Genomic DNA, 25,774 nt, shown 5'->3' with positions numbered 1-25,774 from the left:
CGCCACACAAAAGAACAGATCTACAACCTAAAAACGAATCGCTGCGTGGCGCGTCGTTAACTTGTAGATCTGTGTGATTCTATGACAAGTGGTTGTTGCCATGTCCGCTTGTTATAAGCGGTCTTGGGTTTGTTTTTTCTCCAAAGTTGGTTGGTTGATTGATTGATTGATTGAATAGTTTATTTGACAGAAATGTAAAAACAGCTAAAAGAGTACATATAGTCTAAAAGGTATAACACACATCATTGCGGTCTTGTTTCCTTGTAAATAAGCAATGGTTCACATTGCTCGTCATTAGACATCATCATCCTACCTAGGAGCATCCTACCAGGAAGTTATGCGGTAACGTCTACTGAGTGGCAAAAAACCACATAAAAAACTACTTTCTGTTTCTGGCCTTGACAGCCCATACATCCAAACAGAAAAGGGGGGTTGTTTACATAGTACCCGGCTGCTTGTTTTTCTCTCACATAATCTGGCAACACTGGTGATGACAAAAATCATTGTAGTGACGGGGTGCAGTTACAAAATTAGGCATATCAGTGCGCCGTGTCAGATGAAATGGCGCATGATCGAACTGACATGGATGGATAATAGTTTGCTCTTATTTATTCATATTAAAATATATATATATAATTTGATTTTAATTTGATATTAAAGCCAATGATTACGTGGTTGTATTTGATATTATGTTCGTGACGCGCTGGTTCTCGTTTTCCCCAAGTGCGCATGTGCGCGGAAGTATATGACTGGAGCACAACAGGAAGTAGCACAGAGAGGATGTGCGATTACTTTTATTTACTTTATTTTTTTTCTAAATGGCTCTGATAAATAAAATACCACGTGAGGGATCAAGAAAAGGCTGATAAATTAACTGCATAGAACGACGACAAAGTAAACAATATGACATTCTTAATCTGTAGCCTGAGCCTCGGTTTTGTTGTCTGTTGTTTCTACCCGTGGTTGCTACTGGCAACGCTTGTCAAGCTTTCTGTGGTCATCCAATCACAGAACGATCTGTTACTAAACCAACCAACCACAAGCTGCTACTCGGCTCAAAACACAACAAGTCTTCACAAAGAGAAGAAGTCTGGGGTTTTGCTGCTTTGCTGTATATTTATTAGTGTGTACAGTTAGTGTATTTTAGCTTTATGGGTAGATATGACCATGTCCAGTACTGATTGTCCCTAAAAGGCTGTTTCTTTTTTAGACTGATTCAGAATGAAAACGCGAGACTCGTCGCCGCCCGTCCACGTCCATGTCTCAGAGAAGACGCCTGTGCATGTCCATCGGATGAGAAGTCCTCCTAAGACCACCTCACGGGTTTGTTTGTTTCACCACTCATTATAAAAGTTACCATTTCAACACACAGACAGGGCCGTTATGCATGCCGATACCGCCATTCATAGAGAGAGAGAGAGAGAGAGAGAGAGAGAGAGAGAGAGCCGGACAGGGCTCTTTTGCAAATTTGCATGATGTGTAGAGTTGTATACAGTGGGTTGGGGAACGGTTTTTGATTTGCATCACGGTCTAACTAAGCTTAGCCACGTCTGTGAGTGACCTCACCGACCCCGTCCTCCTCCGTTATGGGCCAGGAGGTCACCGCAGACGGTCAAGCAACTAAGCAAGATGGATATTATTGGCATTGTAGCTTGTAGCTCTTTTTTTTTGGGATAACGGTTTTTCGAAAGGTGCCATGTCACGTGCGAGATGGTCAATAATGTATTAACCAAACTAAGGTTCCACCTAGCTCTGAAGGCTATGGATCAGAGCTAGGTTCCACCGAGATTTGAACTCTGATCGCAATAAATCTGCTTATAAGAACATTGTTAGTGTGGCAACTAGAACTAGAATGTGCGAGACTTTTGCCAAACTAAGGTCCCACCGAGATTTGAACTCGGATCGCAGGATTCAGAGTCCTGAGTGCTAACCATTACACCATGGAACCCTATTTTTGTTGAAATGGGTGTGGCCTCATCTTCTGGACAACTTTGATCATTATCGGCGATAAATCGTCACAAACTGTCCTCTCACAGGAAGGTTGGCATGTTGCTTATAAGAACTCAAACTTTTCTTGCCAAGAACCCCCACATTCTTGAAATTATTTTGTCTGTGGACTCTCATCTGGAAAATATTTAGGAGCCCCAATACAAGATTCATTTGTGTTGTTTTTGGCAGTAAATTTCTATTTTAGTTTAGTCATAGTCTTTGGAATGAAACTTAATTTAGATTTAGTCACATTTTAGTCACCTGGAATGTTTTGGTGTCAGTCCAGTTTTAGTCGACGAAATATCATAAGATTTTAGTTGACTAAATCTACAGTTGATTTAGTCGACTAAAATGTATTTTGGCCGGCCTTGATGCCGTCTTAATGACTGTTTTTACACTTGCTGAAAATAGCCGACCTACAAGCTCACAATGCGTGAGCTTGTAGATCTGCTATTTTCAGCAGTGTAAAATGACTTATACTGGATCTTTTGTCCACTAGTCTCTTCATAACATTTTATTCTAGTTTCTATTTGTATATTTAGTTTTAGTCATCATAGCTTAGTTTTCATTTAGTTCCATTTTATTTAGTCAGTGGAAAAAGGTAGTCGACAGACATTTTTCATCATAGTATTAGTCGACCAAAACAACACTGTTAAAACAGATTTTTATGCTGTATATCAACTTACTAATTTAGCAGGGGGACCTCCTGGAACCAATAAACAATGCACCCTCCCCGTCACATTCTCTTCTATGCAGATCAGGACCAGTGAGACGACACCGGATGCTGGGTTCCATTACCCCTCTCCCTCTGCCAGGTCCAAGTCCCGTAGCCCGTGGATACCTCCGGGCAGAGTGTCCTCGCGGGGAGACGTGGGCTCATACAAGTGGCAGGTCTCTTGACTGTTATGTGTTTATAATATGTTTCCCCTCTATTTTGTTTATTTGAAAAGGATCCCCATTAGCTGATGCCATGGCAGTCAGCTAGTCTTCCTGGGGTCCACACACAACATATTACAAAACACATAAAAAAAAAGAAAACTACAACATTAATCGCATTAATTCAGTTACATCAATATCATACTAAAATTCAGCAAATGTCTGTCTGTCTGTCTGAATGTCCCTGACAGCACTTTCTCTCTACCTTGCCTGGCCCAATCACTCCCACTTTTCACACACAGGCATGGACCATAATTATATGGAGGTCTTCCTGGAGCCCTTTTCCCACTTTCACACATTACTGATTTATAATGAATTTATTAGTGGATTAAAAAATGCAAAAATGGGTATTGCACTGTCAATATCACATGAATATGAATGCAAAGTAGCTGTCCATGTGTGGACAGGCTACCTGTCGCCGTTGTGCATGGTGAGATGTGTGCAAACCGTGTAGTTTATCAGGAGAAGAATACCAAAGGATGCAACATTAATTTATTAGTGAATTCACCTCGCACCCTCACACACCTGCGTCCCTTGGCGACACCTGCATCACAGGCCACCGTTCTCACCGTTACCCCACTGGCATGCTTCCTCTAGCTAGCGCTGCAACACAACAAATTGTGCCCTATACAATTTGGCGCCGCTGACTGTGTGTGCGTGTTGCATCGTTTGGTAGTCTTCTCCTGATAAACTACACGGTTTGCACACATCTCACCATGCACCGCGGCGACAGGTAGCCTGTCCACACATGGACCGCTACTTTGCATTCATATTCATGTCATATTTACAGTACTACGGCCTTCACAGTGTGTGTGTGTGTGTGTGTGTGTGTGTGTGCCAGGAGGCGGTGTGTGTGTGTGTGTGTGTGTGTGTGTGTGTGTGCGCGCGCGCACAAAGTGACCTCACAATCCCCGATCATCTTAATATATTTATATACGCTCCAAAAAGCGTTCATATTTTGCGGGACAGACGGATGAGGAGCAGAAATGAAGTGCCAGCATATCGATCCATTTATCACCACGGAGAGCGCCCTGGATGAGGAGATACGAGTCATTCATGGGAGTCAATGACAAGCTAATAGTTGCACAGAGCGTTAGCATACGGCAAGCCAAAAGCGAAATGCCAAAAAAACAAATAGGAATCATTCTGAATATTCTTATCTCGCCCCGTGTCGTTTGGACGTCGCTAGGACGTCCACAGACGAACGCACCTCTCGGTTCCAATCCTTATGACGTTTCCAGACGATTTATGTACTAAATGTGCGCGCGCGTGTGAGAGGCACGCTAAACTGTCAACACTTCTACAATAAGCAACAATATAGCTGACTGTCAAACATCATTGTCCAATGTTCTTTCAGAGCAGTGGTTCTCAAACATTATGCATACAGTATACACAGCACATAACCCAAAGTCTGCAAATACTTTGAGTGTGCATATCCCCGGGTATGGACTAGTCAATATAAAACACAATTAAATAACATGGTTTCACCTCAGCATGCATTTGTTTGTTGTTTGTGCACTTTGTAGCTATGAAGACTTCTATTACAAAACGCTATGAATCTATGGGTGATGGGGGTCAACTGAAGCTTGTCAATTCATATTTCTAAGATGTCAAGAACCATCAAAATGATACGTATTTGCCCTACCGGTAGCAGATCTACAAGCTCATAAAGCTCATATAGCTGCTATTTTTGAATAGCCAAAGTATAACATAATGGTTACAAGTGGTTAACATCTAAAACGACACAGATGCTTTCCCGGTCTTAATGGGTTAAAGAATTCCAAATGTCTGCTTTGATGTTTTAGTTTGCTCATTTTGTACGAGTAGTGTCGTCCCATACTTTTCAAGATTATCCAGGCGTTCATTCATTTATTTTCATATTTTAGAGGTCCACCCAGCCATTTGCATCTGGATCAAACCACGGTAACCCGGGCAACAAGGAGGATGCTGAAGAGGGATACTGGTCATGTGAGAAACGTGTCAGTAAGATTGACAGGCTGATGATGGACGCAGGGCCGACTATGGATGAGGTGTAGCATATACTAATTAAAATACGAAATGAGCCATAATCACTAAAAAATAATTCTTGTATTGTCCCTCCATGCTGTGGATGCCTCTAGATTCTAGAACTATACCGTTTTAAAGTAATAATTGTTTTTTAATTTTTTTGCTCTTCAGCCGAAGCTGCGGATGAAGGATTCTAGACTGGGTGCCACAGAGGAAGAGGAGCTGGTGGCTGCATCCAAAGATCTGAACATCAGGTAACGAAGAGAATCTGTCGCCCGACACGAGGGCTTTTTCATTCAGAATGAAAACTTCAGAATGAATGAATTCAGAAGTACGTTTTTTGCTGTGTGTTTACATGGGAAATGGCCATTCCGAATGAGTGTTTACATGGACAATACTTTTAAATCCCATTATTTTATTCCACATCAGGTTTGGGGGTGGGAAGGCTTCTGATTGGATAGGAGGCGGGGCGGATATGTTTACGTCCAGTGGTGGAAAGTAAATAAGTACATTTACTTTAGTACTCTACTAAAGTAAAAATTTGAGGTATTTCTACTTTACTTGAGTATTTCCAATTTCCAATACTTTTACTTCTACTCCACTACATTTCAGGTAAAACAAAATAATAATAATAAAACACTTTTATGCCATTACTTTATATTTGATGTATCCTGTAGCCTATGAGAGGTTGCTCTCAGAGATGTGAAATTAAACATGTCTAGTTTCTTATAATTAATCGCAAAACAAGAGCATAATATAGCCATACCAATTACATGGAAACAAGCATGCACAGAAAGAACTTAAATCCGAATGAGTGTTTACATGAGTCCACAATTGTTTCAATAGGATTTCAAAATGGAATAAACCGGTCAGTTACATCAGATCTAAGTTTAAATCAGATTGGCCATTTTCATTCCGATTTAAGTTTTTGTAGGTGTTTACATGACAACTTTTAATAGGATTTAACTTTTATTCTGAATGAAAAGGAAAACTGTCAATTGTTTGCTTTACACCTCATCTGTGCACAGGCAAGGAGCGAGCGATGCGACGGCGATATCGCCCCGAAAAACTGAAAAAAAAACACAGATTTTCATGAGATGTCCTCGTTCGTTCCAAATTCGCTCGCTTGCATCGCCAGCAGTGCGGATGAGGTGTTGTGCCGAGAGCGAGAGAGAAAGAGAGAGCAGAGCGAGAGGAAGCTGGGGGGAGAGAAAGGGAGGGAGGGGACACATGTCTCTGTTTGGAATCGACGGTGAAAAATAAGTTTTCGATGTACAGTACCACACACTGTCAGCGTACACTTACAGGATGCCCTGTTGCCCCGTTCAACCAATATATCCGTTTAAATCAGCGCGTACTGTATATCAAATAATCATCTCAAGAAATATAATCTTCTACTACTACTACTGCAAATAATACTGTGAAATACGTAACGTTGCTTTCAGATCAGATTCTGCTGTGCACCACGGGGACATAGACCTGCTCCTGAGAACACTGGTGGAAGCTGAGATTGACGGCGTCTCCATAGCCAATCAACTGTCAGCCTTGAAGGACACTGTAGACAGCCTGCCCAAGGTAAAGATGACCTCCTATGACCTAGAAGAAGCCTTGCTGTCATTTTCAAAAATGTTTTGTTTAGTCACTCTCAGTCTAGCCTCGGTACCCAGGCTTTTATTTCCATTCAGCATTCGCTCCAAATGAAAAGCCTGGGGAAACTACACTGGAAAATCTGGCATAGGAATTGGAACCAATAACACTGAATGCAGAGGGGCGTTGCTTCAAATGTGGTGACATCAGTGTTCTCAGCTGTTTTCTACTGGGGAGGGGAGGAGGGGGGCGGGCGCTCAGATCGGTGAACAAATAGGATCACCCGCCCCCTCTAGACCAGAAATCACACAGGCTGAGGCAGGCTACCTTCAGCCTGGCGTTCCTTTGGGTGCGTGTCATCTTGTAGATCGTCTATTTCCTTTTGCTTCGTAGATTGTGTGTTTTCGTATACAACTATTCGTTGCATGCCGGGTTTGTTAGCCAGAGCAGGGGTAGCCTCGGTCCCAGGCTTACTCATCTGCGAAGAGAAAAGCCTGGTCACAACCTAAGGCAGAGACGCTATTGGGGGAAGTGTTCGGCCGGAACATCCGCCAGATGTATTTCCCCCGGAACACTTGTTTCATTCACGGAGATGTAAACAGATTTGTGAAGCGTCAACGTTGTTTCCTTGGGCGGTACTTCCGCCAAAATCTCAAAGCGTCTACAACAGCTTAGGTCTTGCCCAGCCTGGAGCAGGGGTGGACAGAATTTTTCTGTGTTTTTAAGATGAAAAGGGGAATGTGAAAATGTATATTTCTAATGTGAAAATGTATATTTCTAATGTGAAAATGTATTGACTCTATGGACCCTATTTTGCACGTCTTAATTGCCAGCTCTTATGACTTAGTTTTAGATCTGGAGTCTTAAGTTTTAGTCAGTCTTAAGTCTTAGTCTTAAGTTCAGACATAAGTAAGAGCAAATTAAACAAAATGGGGTTTAGAATGAATCCTGGGTAGGTGTTTTTTGTTGACCAAAAGGGAGTGTTGGCAGAAGCCTCAGCTTATAATGCCAGCCCTTTTAATATTCAAAATAGCTATAAAGTATGAAAATACAAACAAAACAAGACAAGACAAGACAAAACAAACATAACAAAACAAAAACAAGACAAAAGAAAACATACAGACAACAAAACGGAAAAGGGAAAAAATGAAATATATATAAATAATAATTGCAGCAAGGCCAAAAGGTTGAGCAATATATCTCTTATTTTATAGGATAAACGACTATCAAAGATGGACGCCGTTTCACTTGGACGACAGCGGGAGTTATTGTTGGAAAAGATTGAGATATTTGACAACACAAACCGCATCCTTCGGGAACGTCTCAGAGAGTGGCGCGACTATGAGGTAAGTTCTTTTTTTGTTTTTTCACGAAAAGCCATGACACAACCAGTCTAATCCGAAAGCTAAATTCAGAAAAATGGTTCCAGAACGTTGTGTCAGGTGGAAGGTAAAAACTGCAGTTCCTTAATTAACTTCCTTAACAGCCCCTTTTAGATTCTAAAGGGACTGAGGAACGAATGTAATGACAGTCTAAAGTTAGAAACATGGTAAAGTGGGGACAACCTGATAGCCAAGTTATTAGGGCCCATACCACATGGGCACCGCATAATGCTCTCATCAGCAAGTCATCCCCGGTTTCATTCCAGGCTGGCCGGACCATTGGCTGTATGTGATTGCAAGCGCAGTGATTGCGAACTCAGTGAGTGATTACTATGGAAGCCACGCTGTAACACCACCCGCCCACCACCAGAGGGCGCACCTGTATCACACACACGCATGCATGCACACACACACACACACACACACACACACACAGTAGAAAACTTAAAAGAAAACTTAAAAAATAATATTTTAAATACACACAGGTGTGTGTGTCAGACTGCCACACCAGCTGCGTTTGCTTCCCGCGTTCACGCGTCTTACTTGTTCCCATATTCTCTCACTTCTCTCTCCACTATTGCTGTTTTTAATTGCTTAAAAAGACCCCCCAAAAAAGGAACACAGCAAAATGAAGATCACTGAGATTATTAAGATGGAGTATGTAGGTATTCTCATCATCATGACTCCAAACTGAAACATGACTGTTTTTCTTTTTCTTCTTCCACTGCTAGAAAGACGAACTAACAAAAAGAGTGGCTGATTGTGAAGCAGAGAATAATGTAAGTAATGACCCATATATTTAACCCATTATGTCTTCTAAATCATAACTGTTTCATGGTAAACCTATGTTGTTATTTCAGAGGTGCTCAAACATTTTCATGTCAAGGAACCCCAAGTATTTGGCCGACTCCCCCCCCCCCCCATCTCAAAATATGTTGTTCCAGGGATCCCCAGATGCAAAGATTTGAGTTAGAAATGTTATCTTTATATATATATACCGGTGTGTGTATATATATATATATATTTATATATATATATATCAGAACGATAATACATCGCATGGATGCAGCTGGGACGTATCCTCAGTGATGTATCCCAAGGTTATCGGGGTTTCGGGTCTCGCGAACATCATACCCCTCACTCAGGTGACCCTCAGACCCACTAGGGAAAGACCAGGGCCACACAATCCGTTGGAACCACTCCGGAACTACGACTGAGTTCTGGCATGTGGAGGGACTAGGCTCTGTGGGTTGCCTCCTGTCCGGGCCCCTCCTACGTCTCAAAAGGTCCACTCCTGCTCTCACCATGAGTACAGCGAGGACCTGTGCGTTGCACCAGACTCCCAGCAACAGACACTTCATTCAGGAGTGGTGGATTCTTGAGCCGCAGTGGTTCTGCAGGCTCCACATGGGCAACGGTAGCACTGCAGGCTCCACTTGCGGCTCGAATGACCCTCCTAAAGGCCTCATTGAAGGTTTTGGGCTTCCTCCTCACGGAGGATGCAGGCTGGGGCGCTAACCCATACTGCTCCCGGGGGGCCGGGAGCACTTATCCTCAGTGATGTATCCCAAATGATAGTGTATATTTATATTTTCCAGGTTCTTTCGGCCAACCTCAACAATAAAGAGAAAGAGGCTACCAAGCTTGCTGAGCTTTTGGAGTTTCAAAAGGTTTTCATGATTCTATCTATTCTTTACCACATATACCTATATAATTGGCCAATTGAAATCGAAACCGTAAAACTGGTACTACACTTTTGCGATATAATATGTGTCATGGCCCTCATGGTTGCTGTGACATACAAAGTTTACGGGTGAATTAATTTGCAGTTACAAGATCCCTTATCACGATGTTTACTATTAGGAGCTTGTATTCATTCATGCTGCAATCTTCCAAATCACAGGACAGCGTAATGACTACTGCAGAGCTATCAAAATCTCTCCAATCATCCCGCAACGACCTTGAAACTCAACTACTCATGAAAGAAGCGGAGAACAATCACCTAGCTGCCCAGATTCAGGTTTGTCACAAAGCAAATTGACTGTTATGAGCTCCGTTAGGCTAGCGCTAAACACAGTAAAATGTGTTTACTATTTATCTGTGTGGGACAGAGGATTAGGGGTGGGCAATACGGAAAAAATACAATATCACAATTATTTTTCAAGCAGTATCACAATCCACGATATTATCACGATTCATTTTCCATGTTGGTTTTTAATTGTTACTTTTTTAACCACCTACAAGGTAACAAAAAGAAAAAAATTATAACAGACCATTTAGGCCAAAATACTTATTATGTTTGGCGAACGAAACTGTCGTTCTACCGAAGTATAAATGAAGTTATAGAATTTGCATTCACTGTATCACGATATAGACTATCTGTATATCACCATATCACCCCCTACAGAGGATGGAGCAGAACTACAGCTATCAGCGGCAGGAGTTGAAGTCTCTGCAGGAGGAGCTGCAGGCGCTGAGGCAGCAACGAGAGGACGACAGAGAGAGACAGAGCGTGGAAACCATTGCCCTGTTGAAACGTCAGGCCGAGCAGGCCCAAGATTCCGCCAGGCAGCTCACCACACAGCTACAGGAGAAGGTAAGAGTCCGCCAGGCAGCTCACCACACAGCTACAGGAGAAGGTAAGAGTCCGGCCAGGCAGCTCACCACACAGCTACAGGAGAAGGTAAGAGTCCGGCCAGGCAGCTCACCACACAGCTACAGGAGAAGGTAAGAGTCCGCCAGGCAGCTCACCACACGGCTACAGGAGAAGGTAAGAGTCCCGTCCGGCCAGGCAGCTCACCACACAGCTACAGGGGAAGGTAACGCCAGGGCTCCACTGGGCGCGTTTGGGCGCGTTGCGTCTCCGTCGCGTGCGTCAAAAAACGAACCGGTTCAATTTTAATGGTGACGCACGCACGCGGCACGCACGCGCAACGCGGGCAGTGGAGCCACCCTTCATTGATTAAAAAGGGAACATTCTGTGACGGTGACGCTGACGCGACGCAGACGTGCCCAGTGGAGCCCTGGCATAAGAGTCCGCCAGGCAGCTCACCACACAGCTACAGGAGAAGGTAAGAGTCCGGCCAGGCAGCTCACCACACAGCTACAGGAGAAGGTAAGAGTCCGGCCAGGCAGCTCACCACACAGCTACAGGAGAAGGTAAGAGTCCCGTCCGGCCAGGCAGCTCACCACACAGCTACAGGAGAAGGTAAGAGTCCCGTCCGGCCAGGCAGCTCACCACACAGCTACAGGAGAAGGTAAGAGTCCCGTCCGGCCAGGCAGCTCACCACACAGCTACAGGAGAAGGTAAGAGTCCCGTCCGGCCAGGCAACTCACCACACAGCTACAGGAGAAGGTAAGAGTCCGGCCAGGCAGCTCACCACACAGCTACAGGAGAAGGTAAGGCCAGGAAGGCACTTTGCAAACTTTTTAACATCACCTGATTTCAACTAAAGTAAATTCTGCCCACTAAGACGGATGTCCTGGATGAATCAGATCGAGGCCAGATCAATTTAAGTCATATAGTCGGATCTGGCCCAGATTATTATTTCAACTGGTGAAGACGTCCTGGAAATGACGTAAAGATCATCTGGCCTAGTCCTGAACGTACCGGGAGGACATCATCATAACGTCATTTGGCTTGCTGGTTATAGTAGTACTGATGTTGTTTTAATCCAGTAATCGTCTATTTACATTGAGATTGGAACATTTATGTATGTATGTACGCACTCTCAGGAGACCCAGCTAGCAGAAGCCTTCTCGGCATCGAAGGACTGGCGCGCCCACCACTCTAAAGAGGTGGCTGTCAAAAGTCAGCTTGAGGATGAAATCACCTGTCTTAATATGTGAGTACGCTCAGCCCCTTGTCTGGTTTATTTTATTACTTCAACCACCTCAACATATTTTTTGGGGGCACATTATTTCAGGGGAACATTCTTACAGATCTTTAATTCTGAGACTTCTGACTAACCCAGCAGGCTCTTTCTGCCTTGTTTCCACCCTGGTTCCGCCTTATGGTTGGTTGTTTATGTGGAATTTGCTAAAACATCTACAAACATAATTTATGCCCAGACACTATATTAGTTTTTCTCCTACTCGGTCTGTGTCTCATAGGTGGGTAGGCAAAAAATCCTAACGATGATGTCACTGGTGGACGGGTTTCTGAACTACCCACAGCCCTCCTATGCGACACAGACTGAGTAGGAAAAATGTGCTATTTTTATCATGAACATTAGTGAGGACCTATTCTATGAATAAATATACGATGGAAAGTGGTGAAGTCGTCCTGTTTAACCCATTTTGGGCGGGAACCCCTCTTGGTGTTTCTAGCATTATGTCATAATTTAGCTATTGAAAAATAGCAGATCTACAAGGTCATAGCACGGCACAGAGTGCCGCGTGGAACAACATATTTTCAGATGGAGGTCTGCGGCCAAATACAGATAATTCTGGGGGCCCTTGACATGAAAAAGGTTGAGCACCACTGACATAGAAACATAGGTTTTTTCAGAAAACTGTCAGGATTTAGACAGATTTGTAGAATCATTCCCAGGTCAAAATGGTTTAAAGGACCACTTCACCACTTTTCAACCTATCTTCATATACAGTAACAGGTTAATTTTTTTCTACTCAGTCTGTGTCTCATAGGAGGGCTGTGTGCAGATCAGAAACCCATCCACCAGTGACATCATCGTTAGGCATAACGTTTTTTAAACAATTTTCATTATCGTGAGAACGATGGCTTCCATTTTTGCATTGCAACTTTTCAGGACTAGAAAGCCTGCAGTTCCTATTAGCTTGGACACAGACTGAGTAGGAAAAAAAATGTGACATTTTATCATGATTATTAGTGAGGACCTATTATATGAAGATGGGTTGAAAAGTGGTGAAGTGGTCCTTTAACCCATTTTGGACGGGAACCCCTTTTGGTGTTAGAATTATGTTATGCTTTAGCTATTGAAAAATAGCAGAACTACAAGCTCATAGCGCACCACTCGGTGGCGCGCTATGTGCTTGTAGAACGACTGACATAGAAACATAGCTTTTTCAGAAAACTGTCAGTGTAGGAGCCATCTTATTTGATTTGACATATTCATGACCAAATGGCGCCCCCCTGGTTGCCTTGAGAAATGGCACCATGGTTCCCTTTAATTAAGCCACAGGCCCACAGCTGTGGGGAGAAAGACGCCAGTAGAGACACAGATTTTCAACGGCTTGCACGCAACGCACAAAACAGCGCAGTAAAAGAAAGAAAGAAAGAAAGAAAGAAAGGAAAGAAAGAAAAGTAGCCTACTTTATTATTTATTATTATCCCTGCGCTCGTCTGTGTTTTTGAGACCTTCATTTAGTTTATGTCTGGAGCCTGTTCTTGTTTTGTTTTCCCCCCGTTTATTTTGAACCATTCACTCACAACGCAAACTACCAATAATACCAACCTGTCATCAGTCGCCATCGACAAACAACTACACATCAACAAGTGAGTAAACAATAACAAGACGCCCAAGTCCAAGTGTGAGCACGTTAAAACCGTATATCCCTGGTGAATTATAGAACGAAAGGCATATTGGCCCTACAATTAAGTTGAAAATCTTCTCAGATACGGACACAATTGTATTGAAATGGATCGATTGGAAGGATCATCTAACCATAATGAATTGATGTCGCTAGTAAGCAAGCTTTGTTCAACGCTATAAGTTTGGATCTGGAAAATAAGCGCTGCTGTTGTATTCTAAAAAACGGACGTCACGTCACGTTTTAATAATGTCTGTAAATGGAGCGGATGAATTACTCCGGTATGAAAGATGCCTGTCCGAAGCTGCTGCGGCGACAGCGCAAGAGGATGTTGTTCATGCTTCTGATAAAAGTGTGCCAGAAAGTGAGGGTAAAAGGCAAGTGAAGCCTACACCAAAGGCACTTGAAGCTAATTATACAAAACAATGCAATGCAAGAAAAAATAAACTTGGACAGCTCACAAACAAAAAAAATGTGTTACTAGCACTTATGGTTGATTACAAAAACATTGCATTAGTTAAACAAGAGTACGATGAATTTAGTAGTAAAACAAATGATTTCAAATCACTTCACAATTCTGTACAGCATTGGATATTAGAAGAAGAGGCCTTAGAGGATCATGAGCAGTGGTATAAGCCTAAACTTCAAAGCATATGTCAATTTCAGGACAAAGTCATAACATGGATGAACAATGCCCCTGCTATTATGGCACAAATGCCACCAGAAGTGACACCGGATGTTCAAGTGACACAAGCAATTAGTGTGAAATCATTGTCAAAATCAATCGATAATGTTTCAATTGGCATGATAAGCAGAAAGAAAACAGCAACAAGCTCCTCTGTATTGAGGGAGGCAGAGGCTGAAAGGGCAGCCCTAGTTGCACGTGCTGCTGCTCTTAAGCAAAGACGAGTATTTGAATTACAGGAGGCACAGCTCAAAGACAAAAGAGAAGCCTTTGAATTGGAAGTTGAACTCGCAGCCGCTGATGCCAAATTGAAATTGTTAGATGTCAGTAAACATGTAGACACTAAAGTAATTAACCCATTAATCCACATCAATGAATATTTTGCCTCAATGCAATCTTTACCAGTAGACAGCCAGAAGGTTGATAAGTATTATAGATTGGATGATGAAGAGGAAGATGATGTTGATGATGAGGAGGATGATGATGGTGAAGATGACGATGATGATGATGGTGAAGATGACGATGATGACATTGATGACTATGATGAAGAGCAAGGAGCTACTTCACATCCCCCACAGAGACAAAGGTCTCAGCATGCCCCTAGTAGCCAATCACGGCAGCCACAGAGAAAAACGTCTCAGCAGCGTTCAAGGTCACGCTTACCTGTTTCTCACCAACAACCCCCGCAGCCTAAACCAAACATTGGCTTGCAAGATGGTGCTCAGGTTAATGTACAAGCAGGTGTAGGCATGTTAGAAATTATGAGAAAACAAAATGAAATCACAGAAATGTTAATTCAAGAACAGAGGTTCTCACTCTTGCCATCTAGAGAAATTCCTGTCTTTAGAGGTGACCCCTTGAGCTACATTTCTTTCATTAGAACGTTTGAACACTGTATAGAAAGCAAGACAAGCAATGACAGAGATAGACTTCTCTTCCTAGAACAGTTCACCGATGGGCAACCAAAGGCAATTGTGAGGAGCTGCCTCCACATGGATTCCCAAAGAGGCTATGTAAAAGCAAAACGTCTGCTACGCAAACACTTTGGGAATGAGGTGCTTATTGCTGCTGCCTATCAGGAAAAGATTCTGAATTGGGATGTAATCCGTTCAGAGGATAGCAAAGCCCTACACAAATTCTCACTCTTCTTGAGAACATGCTGCAATGCTATGAGCAATAACGAAATTCTACAAGACATGAACAATCCAACACACCTGAAATCAGTCTTATCAAAGCTACCATTCAGGCACAGAGAGAGGTGGAGAACCGTGGCATATGATTATCATGAACGCACACACAGAAGAGCCAAGTTTCCACAACTCGTCAACTTCATTGAAAGACAAGCAAACATTGCTGTAGATCCTCTCTTTGGAGAAATCCAAGATACAAAACAGAAAGACAAGAAACCAAACTTGAAATCCATTCCCGTTTCATCACACCCTAAAAGCAGTTATAAAAGCAGTTTTGCCACAGTAACAGAATCACAAGAACCTAAGTCTCAGTCAAACAACTCTACATCCACCTCACAGAAATCGTGTTTCTTTTGTAAAGGCAACCACAGCACAGATCTGTGCAAAGATTTTGATAAAAAGATGCACAAAGATAAGGTTGAATTCTTTAAAGCAAATGGCCTATGTTTCGGGTGTGTAACTCAAGGCCACTTGAGTAAATCTTGTACGAAAAGACTAATTTGTAAAATTTGCACAAAAAAGCATCCTTCTGTGTTGCACATTGAATTTAAGAAAGACTCAGTTAAAGGTCAAGCAAGCCACACTGATAGCATGTCAGTAAGCAGTGCATTAGTCACCATGGAAAAGCCCATCCATACCGGGGCCGGTGACCAGCAAAAATTGTCAATTGTCCCTGTGCAAGTTAAATTAACTAATTCCAACCAAATTCTCAAAACGTATGCTTTCCTTGATCCAGGAAGCACTGGAACCTTTTGTACAGAAGCTTTAAGGAAGCAACTGAATGCCAAAGCAACACCAACTCGAATCCTACTTCGAACCCTAGGACAAGAAAAGGTCATAAATATCAACAGGATCAATGGACTGGAACTGTCAAGTCTTGAAGGAAAAGATTTCCTAAAACTGCCACCACTTTACACTCAAAAAGAAATTCCTGTAACCAACAAGCAAATTCCCACTCAGGTTGATGTGCAAGAATGGAACTACCTAAAAGAGGTCAAGTTACCATATATTGATGCAGATATTGGACTCCTGATTGGTAATGATGCAGCTAAGTTTATGGAACCTTGGGCAGTAATTAATAGTAAGGGTAATGGGCCCTATGCAGTAAAGACAAGACTTGGATGGGTGGTTAATGGGCTACTAAACGAACCCACAAGGAGCTGTAAGCAGCCAACCCATATTTTCAGTAACCGCATATCTATAATAAATTTGAATGACCTCATGATCCAACAGTTCAATTATGATTTTCCAGAAAAGGGTTACGAAGAGAAGGCAGAAATGTCTATAGAAGATAAAAGATTCATGCAAATCATGTCTGACTCCACTCAAATGAAAGATGGTCATTACCAAATAAACCTTCCCTTCAAACAGAAAGATGTTGCAATGCCCAACAACCGCCATCTGGCAGAGCAGCGTGTCATGTCGCTAAAGAGGAAGTTCAAGAAAGATCCTGAATTCCACAAAGAATACACTGACTTTCTTGAAAGTGTCATTCAAAAGGGACACGCTGAAGCTGTACCTCAAAGACAGTTAAAACCTGAGGAAGGAAGAACATGGTACTTGCCTCACCATGGTGTACGCCACCCAAAGAAGCACAAACTTCGTGTAGTCTTTGATTGTTCTGCGTCATTCCAAGGTACATCATTAAACGATGAGCTTATTCAAGGCCCAAATCTAACCAACACACTGCTGGGTGTCTTAATCCGCTTTAGACAAGAGCCAGTAGCAATGATGGCAGATGTAGAAGGCATGTTTCATCAAGTGAAAGTCACACCATCTGACAAAGACTTCCTGAGATTCCTATGGTGGCCGAATGGTGACTTCAGTCAAAGCCTAGTAGAGTACAGAATGACAGTGCATTTATTTGGTGCAACATCCTCATCCAGTGTTGCTAGTTATGCCGTAAGAAGGACTGCTGAAGATAATAAAGACAAGTTCTCAGCAGAGGCAGTTAATACTGTCAAAGAGAACTTTTATGTCGATGACTGTTTGAAGGCTATGCCAAATAAGAAGGATGGCATAGAACTATCTAAAGAACTGAGAACCATGTGTGCTCAAGGAGGTTTCCGCCTAACCAAATGGGTTAGCAACAGCCGCACTGTGCTGGCCTCTATTCCAGAAGAAGAGCGAGCCACAGAGGTAAAACACATTGACTTGGATCAAAAGAACCTACCGGTCGAACGGGCCCTTGGAGTGCAGTGGGATGTGGAGGAGGATACGTTCAGGATTCAAGTGAACTTGAAAAATCAACCTTACACAAGAAGAGGGATTCTTTCCACTGTAAGCTCAGTGTATGACCCACTGGGGTTCTTGGCTCCGTTCACATTTACTGCTAAGCACATCTTGCAGCAGTTATGCCAACTGAATTATGGATGGGATGACAGGATTCCAGATGCCTTTGGTCACACATGGCATAAATGGCTCACTGGACTAAAGCAGATGGAGAACTTCAACATTCCAAGATGTATTAGATCTGAAGAATTTGGCAAGATCAAGTCAGCCCAACTTCATCACTTCTGTGATGCAAGTGAGATAGGATACGGTACTGTCACCTACCTAAAAATGACCAATGCTCAAAACCAAATTAACATCTCCTTGATCATGGCAAAGGCAAGAGTTGCCCCCTTGAAACAAGTCACAATACCAAGAATGGAACTCACAGCTGCAGTACTTGCAGTGAAAGTGAACAGGATGCTGGAGACTGAATTACACCTTCCACTCAGAAAGGCGGTGTTTTGGACAGACAGTACAGCAGTCTTGAAATATATCAGAAACGATACAAAGAGGTTTCAGACTTTCGTGGCCAACAGAGTCGGCATTATCAGAGAACACTCTTCTATTGAGCAGTGGAGATACTTAAGCACCAAGATCAACCCTGCAGACCATGTGTCCCGAGGTCTCACAGCTGAGGCATTTCTAAAGTGTGAAAGTTGGAAGAAGGGACCAGACTTCCTACAGGAAAGGGAAGAGACGTGGCCTAACTTACCTGCTGATCTCACCTCCATACCAGCCGACGATCCTGAAATCAAAAGAGAGAAGATTACAGTCAATACCATCCAGACGACAGATCAAGATGCTACTAGCACTCTGATACATCACTACTCAAGTTTCGACAGATTGAAAAGAGCTGTAGCATGGATGCTGAAGTTAAGAACTCACCTTTTGCAGCTGAGTAGAAAAAGAAAAGACCTAATGCAAATTCAAGACTCAAACCCAGACAAGCAAAGACAATTGATTCAAGTAGAAATGAAAAGATTCAAAACCACTCTAAGAGTACACAACCTGTCACTAGATGAACTGGACAAGGCAGAGACGGCTGTTGTACAATTATGTCAAAGGCAAGGATTTCAAGAGGAAATTGAAACACTACAGAAAGGAAGTTTGAACGTGCGAAAAGACAGTTCAATCTACAAGCTTGATCCCAAACTTGACCAAAGGGTATTAAGAGTGGGTGGAAGATTAAGCAGATCAGCCATGCCGGAAACTGCAAAGCACCCTGCCATCCTCCCGAAAGACCATCATGTGTCTAAACTCATTCTTCGAAAGATCCATCAGCAAGTAGGACACAGTGGGAGAAACCACATGCTCTCCCTACTGAGACAAAAGTATTGGATTCCATGTGCCAATTCATTGTCAAGAAAGATTATCTCTGAATGTGTGACCTGTAGGCGTCTCAATGCATCTGTTGGAGAACAGAAGATGGCAGACCTGCCAAGAGATAGGATAACACCTGACCTACCACCTTTCACACAAGTAGGAGTAGACTATTTCGGACCCATTGAAATCAAAAGAGGCCGTACCACAGTCAAAAGATATGGAGTCATTTTCACATGTTTAATCAGTAGAGCAGTACATCTTGAAGTGGCCCATTCTTTAGATACAGACTCGTGCATAAATGCACTCAGGCGTTTTATTGCTCGAAGAGGCCAAGTGACAGAAATTCGTTCAGATAATGGGACCAATTTCATATCCACTGAAAAGGAGCTAAAGGAATCTTTGAAGACATGGAACTTGAACAAAATAGAAAGATCTCTACAACAGAAAGGAGTCAAATGGACCTTTAATCCACCCGCCGGCGCCCATCATGGTGGTGTATGGGAAAGGATTATACGTTTGCTTAAAAAGACCTTGCTATCAGTCACCAAACAGCAAACTTTGAATGATGAAAGTCTCCATACAGTCATGTGTGAAGTGGAAGCCATACTTAACAGCCGCCCACTCACAACAGTCTCGAATGACCCCAATGACCTTGAAGCACTAACACCGAATCATCTGTTAACTCTTAAGAAACAGCCGATCCTTCCACCAGGAGTGTTCCAGGCCGAGGATGTATATGCAAAGCGCCGTTGGAGGCAAGTGCAATACCTGTCAGATCTATTTTGGACAAGATGGATAAAAGAATACCTACCTCTTATGAATGTACGTCAAAAATGGAACCGCATCCGCAGGAACTTCGAAGAGGGAGACATTGTGATCATAGCTGACACAAACGCACCAAGAGGATCCTGGATGCTGGCTAGAGTCCTGGAAACAATGCCAGACTCGAGAGGACTTGTGAGAAGTGTACGTCTTCAGACGAAAACCAGCGTGCTCGACAGGCCCATCAGCAAGATTTGCCTGCTGGTGCCGAAGTCAAATTGAAGAAGCACCAAGATTTAGGCAGGCACATAACACCATGCCTGTTTCCCCCCCTCACAAGTATTTATTTTGATTTTGAACCTTTTGGTATGGCTCCAGTTTATTTTGATTTTATATTGTTATTAGAGCATGCCCATAACAATAGGGGCCGGTTATGTAGGAGCCATCTTATTTGATTTGACATATTCATGACCAAATGGCGCCCCCCTGGTTGCCTTGAGAAATGGCACCATGGTTCCCTTTAATTAAGCCACAGGCCCACAGCTGTGGGGAGAAAGACGCCAGTAGAGACACAGATTTTCAACGGCTTGCACGCAACGCACAAAACAGCGCAGTAAAAGAAAGAAAGAAAGAAAGAAAGAAAGGAAAGAAAGAAAAGTAGCCTACTTTATTATTTATTATTATCCCTGCGCTCGTCTGTGTTTTTGAGACCTTCATTTAGTTTATGTCTGGAGCCTGTTCTTGTTTTGTTTTCCCCCCGTTTATTTTGAACCATTCACTCACAACGCAAACTACCAATAATACCAACCTGTCATCAGTCGCCATCGACAAACAACTACACATCAACAAGTGAGTAAACAATAACAAGACGCCCAAGTCCAAGTGTGAGCACGTTAAAACCGTATATCCCTGGTGAATTATAGAACGAAAGGCATATTGGCCCTACAGTCAGGATGTAGAAGAATTTTTAGAAAATTCAAGTAATTAAAATGTAACTAAGATAACCAAAGTGTTTCTCAGCCAGGTGACTGAACTGACCACCAAGCTGCACGCTGAGGAGGACAAAGGCCGAGCGGAGAGACAGGAGCTGTTGGACCAGCTGCATAACCTGAGCACTGATTGCACCTCTACCAAGCTGGAGAACCAGAGACTGAAGGTAGATGCTTCGATAGACCTGTAAATAATTATGTGTTTTTATAATAATGCACTTTAGTGTTCGTACGATGTGCCAACTTATCTGTTTACTATTAACTAAATCGACTTATCCGTTTACTAAATCTGCCTTACATGAAACAATAAAGTGAATAAACGCTAGATAGCTGCGATTTTGGCACAATGTAATGTTTATAAAAGCTCAATTGTTTATTAATTATAGCATGAGATGTATCAGTGGTTTTCAATCCTTTTCATATGAGCCACGGACCACCACTCAATGAGATTTTGCCTCAGACCCAAAACTTTGAATATTTTGTCAACAATTCCATGCTGTATTGATGTTGGCAACATAGGAGTGATAACAAGCAAACGTTCAAAATCAACTATTATTTGACATCCAGCAAACCGGACTATCTCTGAGCTTAGCCTTGAACAATATCCTTTGTCATTATTAAACAAGACTCATAAGACTATTACAGTGCAGATTGTATATTAATTTCTACACATTCTGCTCTGCCATAATTGTTCTTATTTTATTTTATTTTTCTTCCAAAGGCTTCGTTGGCCTCATCTGAAGAAACACTCCGATTTGTTCAGTCCGAAGTACTTCAGCTTAAAACGTCTGTTAGGAAGCACGAGAGCCTGGTGGACAAATATAAGAATAAGGTAAGGCTGTCTGTTCCTCTATAAAAAATAGGCAAAAGCCGCAAAAAAACACCAAAAAGGGGTTCCCGTCCAGAATGGATTAATTGTACAGTCCCAGTGACAATGACCCTTGTCCGCCCCGCCCCCCCCAGGTCCACCAAGCTCGTCTGGAGTCGGAGGAGCACCGCCTGAGGCTGGAGGCGGTGCAGAAGGAGGCGCGGGACATGAGGGGAGACCTGGAGAGGGAGATCGAGCAGGTCCGGAGGCAGCTGGTCTGCCGCCTGCAGGATCTGGAGCCTCTGCCCGAGAGGCTGCGCCACAGCGAGGCCCAGCTGAGAGAGGCCCAGGAGCAGCTGGCGCTCGCTCAGGGGAGGAGGAACGCCGAGCAGAGCAGCGCCCTCTCCGACCTCAGGCACAAGGTTACTGCATGTGTTAGAGCAGTGGTTCCCAAACTTTTTCATGTCAAGGACCCCCCCAAATTTACACCAATTACCCCATATTTTAAAAGATATGCCATAGAGTCTATATTCTCTTGCGGGTGTCTGGCATAGACCCCCACAAGAGAATATTTTTACGGCTCCAAGCCGTTTAATTTCAAGGACCCCCCAGTTTGACATGCATTAGTCTACACCCCCCCCCCCCCATTTATATCTCTGGGACCCCCAATTTATATTGTCAAATCACTGTTGGTTTAACTTTGAGAATGTACACTCTCAGAGTTACAGACCAATAAGGGTCGATTTGGTTCTAAACTATCATTTAGCTGAAGCAAAGATTTGAGTTAAAAATGTTCACTCTGAAAGAATATATATATAAAAAAGAATAGCAGACCTAGAAGCTTGTAGATCTGCTATTTTTCACTAGCTAAAGTATAACATAATGCTTGAAACACTAAAAGGGGTTCTCGCCCTGAATGGTGTTAAATAAATGTGTATATATATATATGTGCAGGTGGAACAACAAGGCACTCGTCTGGAGACCTTCCAGCACAAGAACGTGATTCTGCAGGAAGAGAACAACCTGCTGAAGGAGAACATGGAGAGCTTGGAGAGGTACGCACGTTTTCACGGCGCCATTTAGAGATTTTAATACCATTTAGACCCGAGGACGTTTCTACAAATGCCTATTATATCAGCTTTCTGAAAAACCTTTGTTTCTAATATGTCAGTCGTTCTCAAACATTTCCATGTCAAGGACCCCCAAAAATTATATGTAATTGGCCACCGAATCCCATCTGAAAATATGTTGTTCCAGCCCCCCCCAGAAGCAAATTTTTGAGTTAGAAAACATTCACTCTGAAAGAATATGTCGTATATCGCACCATTTGAAAGAAAATTGCACCTGTTTTTTACAAAACGATTATTAATTGTGTTACATTATACACATTTTGGTTAGCTGTGCGTCTATGTTAAGGCAGTAGCCTTTTAGTTACAGTAGCTGGCCGCCCCAAAGGCGGTATATATCGTGCTTTGAAACGATTACGCTTCAGTTGCACCACCCCACCTCTCCAACTTGTTTTGTCTTAGGAAACTGGAGGAGAGCACATTGGACAACAGAGACACGGCTCAGGTTGTGGTCGTGAAGGAGGCCACCATTAAGAGCCTTCAGCAGCAACTGGAGGAGCGGACCAGCGACTGCAGCCTCCTCTCCAGGCAGCTGGAGCATGCCCTGGAGGACTCCAAGAGACAGGTCTGTCTGCTTTGGAGATCACTTTCACCATGCAGGCTTCTGTCGAAAAAGTTACCATCTTCTGTGTGGAGTTTGGATGTTCTCCCCTAATTACATTAGACAATTGACACTGGGTGAACAAAATGTGTGGGATAAAGATTTAAAATTTCTTTTTACGATCTTAGCTAACGATAGTAGCTAAGTACACTTACCTAAGTACTGTACTTAAGTACAATTTTGAGGTATTTGTACTTTACTTGAGTATTTCCAGTTTCCAATACTTTTACTTCTACTCCACTACATCTCAGAGGCAAATATTGTACTTTTTACTTATATTTGAAAACGATTTAGCCTAGTTACTTTGATTAGTGTTACACCATTACATTTGACATTCCGCATAGTAAGTAGTAAGTAATTTCTACTTCAGGATACTTAAGTACATTTTGATGCCAATACTTTTGTACTTTTACTCAAGTACATTTTGAATTCCAAACTTTTACTTGTAACGTAGTTCTTACATTGCAGTATTGATACTAAACCCATTTATGCCTGCCTGATAAAAATAAAAAAACTTCTAAACATGAGGTATTCTGAAATACCTCATGTTTTCATCAGTGGTGCTCAATATTTCATGTCAAGGACCCCAAAAATTATATGTAATTGGCCACCGACCCCCCCATCTGAAAATATGTTGTTCCAGGAACCCCTCAGAAGCAAAGATTTGAGTTAAAAACGTTCGCTCTGAAAGAATATATTCAAAGATTTGTGCCACATTTTCACGATTTTTCTAAAATAGCTAAAGTATAACCAAAAGGGGTTCCCGCCCAAAATGGGTTAAGTAAACCACTGTGTACTGGGGATGTTTACATTTTCTTTTGTACATTTTCTTTTCAGATGGACGAGAGCATGCAGAGGGCCTTTTCTAAAGAGCGCTGCTCCCAGTCCAAAGCTCTGGACTTGGAGAGCCAGCTGAGCATAGCCAGAACAGAACTGACCCAGCTCAACCGAAGCAAGGAGGAAGTGTGTGACATTTCTTTATTCCTCGCCAAATTTGACACAAATGTACATTTAAACTGTCGTGGCCGAGATAAGTGCTGCACAATTAATCGAAAAAAGATCGCGATCGAAGATCTCATTTTGTGAAGAATTGTGCAGCACTGTCCCAATACATTTTAATTATTAATCTTGTGTTTTTGCTACAAGAGAGAGACTTTTAGTCAAGCTTTGATGTTGTCTTTGTAAAGCCACAGTAGTTAATGGCTCCAGGTGCCACATTTTGAATGTAGTTAATGTTCAGCAGCAATTACAGACTAAAATACAATACATATTATCATGGAAGAAAATGAGAATTGTGTAAGAATCGTGATCTCAATTCTTGTGGAGGGAAATCGAGATTCACATTTGAGCAAAAAGGGTACAGCCAGGGACGTGCAGAGAGTGCATGTCAGTGGGGCAGGGGCTGAAAACCCTGTAAGAGGGCACTTTTGGACTAAAATAGCAGATCTACAAGCTCACAACGCATCGCACTGCGACGTGTTGAGAGCTTGTAGATCAGCTATTTTCGGGGCTCAACCCAGAACTCTTTAGCTAGTGGAGATGCGGTGTATATGACCTGGATTTCTAAACAAATTTGTTCAATGCAAAATACTGTGTTCAAGGGGGAAAAAAGCAATTCTCCTGAAGGCTGCCTTCCGGCATGGCATGGAAAGGAGTGGCATTTAGCATTTCTTTCACCATCAGTAAATGCTGAATTCGTGGTCTGGAGAGGGCAGTTGTTTTTACAGACAGGTAAAAGGGTTGATGTCTATGTGTGCACGTCCCTGGGTACAGCACTAAACTGAGACTTTGTGGTGTTCCTTTTCCAGATGGAGCGTCGTTCCCAGTGTCAGCTGAAGAACGTGAAGGACAGACTGGAACAGTCGGACTGTACAAACCGCAGCCTACAGAACTATGTTCATTTCCTCAAAGCCTCGTATGGGAATGTGTTCGGCGACTCTTTACTTGCAAACTAAATACGAAACATATGTTTCAAGCACTACATATTTGATAGAAAACGTCCTATACAAGTATAGAGCACCGAAGTCTGACGTCAATATCGCTAGAGGGCACCAAGTCCACAGGTTCATCTGCTTACTTACTGCATTGTAGTCCCCATGGGGAGATTTTAGATCGCCTCATATAATAACTGTGTTATATAAATCATCCCGGGCGTTTCACTCATATGGATATGAAGAATCAACTGACTGAGAGAAAACACAAATGTTACTGCTGCTGAATTAGTTAACTTTTCGCTAGAAACAGACATACTGTATATAATTGACTGACTGGAAGTCTGGAGCTGTTGCCCACGCGACCCGACTACGGATAATCGGTTGAAGATGGATGGATGTTGTAAACGACAGAGACACCTCCCCGACAATATCGCCAGGACAGTTTATTTATTGTTTATTTTTGGACCACAATTATTATATGAGACGAATCTAAGCTGGCCTGTGAACCAGGGGATGAGCGGGTGATGTCAGGACTTAGGTGCTCTATAAAAGCTTTTTCTTATATACCTATTTTAGACTTTGACATGTTTTTATTAATTGTATGATGAACCCAGTGAGACAAACTCGAATTGTTTACATTTAATTGTATGACTTACTGTAATAAATGAA

General features: G+C 42.6%; 1 protein-coding gene across 5 annotated transcripts; it reads left to right on the top strand.

Moving 5' to 3' along the window:
* Window positions 1–829: 829 nt before the first annotated feature.
* LOC308317537 (outer dense fiber protein 2-like) lies at window positions 830–25,774 on the top strand. 5 transcript variants are annotated; one of them, XM_080766620.1, is made up of 20 exons: window positions 830–894; window positions 1,211–1,323; window positions 2,746–2,880; window positions 4,812–4,955; window positions 5,104–5,186; window positions 5,362–5,430; window positions 6,378–6,507; window positions 7,734–7,865; window positions 8,633–8,680; window positions 9,500–9,571; window positions 9,805–9,921; window positions 10,309–10,497; window positions 11,637–11,746; window positions 20,667–20,802; window positions 21,357–21,467; window positions 21,599–21,865; window positions 22,398–22,498; window positions 22,973–23,135; window positions 24,009–24,134; window positions 24,980–25,774. In XM_080766620.1, the coding sequence occupies exons 2-20, from the start codon at window positions 1,222–1,224 to the stop codon at window positions 25,124–25,126; spliced, it is 2,382 nt and encodes a 793-aa protein (XP_080622746.1). In that variant the 5' UTR covers window positions 830–894; window positions 1,211–1,221; the 3' UTR covers window positions 25,127–25,774. The 5 variants fall into 5 exon arrangements, with proteins under 5 accessions (XP_080622746.1, XP_080622749.1, XP_080622747.1 ...); XM_080766623.1 differs by lacking the exons at window positions 830–894; window positions 4,812–4,955 and having other exon boundaries at window positions 1,087–1,323; XM_080766621.1 differs by lacking the exons at window positions 830–894; window positions 5,362–5,430 and having other exon boundaries at window positions 1,087–1,323.

Source organism: Protomyctophum bolini (assembly GCF_963924005.1).
Source record: "Protomyctophum bolini genome assembly, chromosome: 6".
NCBI lineage: Eukaryota > Metazoa > Chordata > Actinopteri > Myctophiformes > Myctophidae > Protomyctophum > Protomyctophum bolini.
Note: the sequence above shows the minus strand (reverse complement) of the source record. Positions and strands in the feature narration are given on the sequence as shown.

What these genes read in the sequence shown, in the direction of transcription:
- LOC308317537 (XM_080766620.1), top strand. Translation starts at nt 1,222, where the DNA reads ATGAAAACGCGAGACTCGTCGCCGCCCGTCCACGTCCATGTCTCAGAG. An exon ending in TGGGCTCATACAAGTGGCAG is followed by an intron (nt 2,881 to 4,811) that starts GTCTCTTGACTG and finishes TTCATATTTTAG; the next exon opens with AGGTCCACCCAGCCATTTGC. An exon ending in ACCTAGCTGCCCAGATTCAG is followed by an intron (nt 9,922 to 10,308) that starts GTTTGTCACAAA and finishes CACCCCCTACAG; the next exon opens with AGGATGGAGCAGAACTACAG.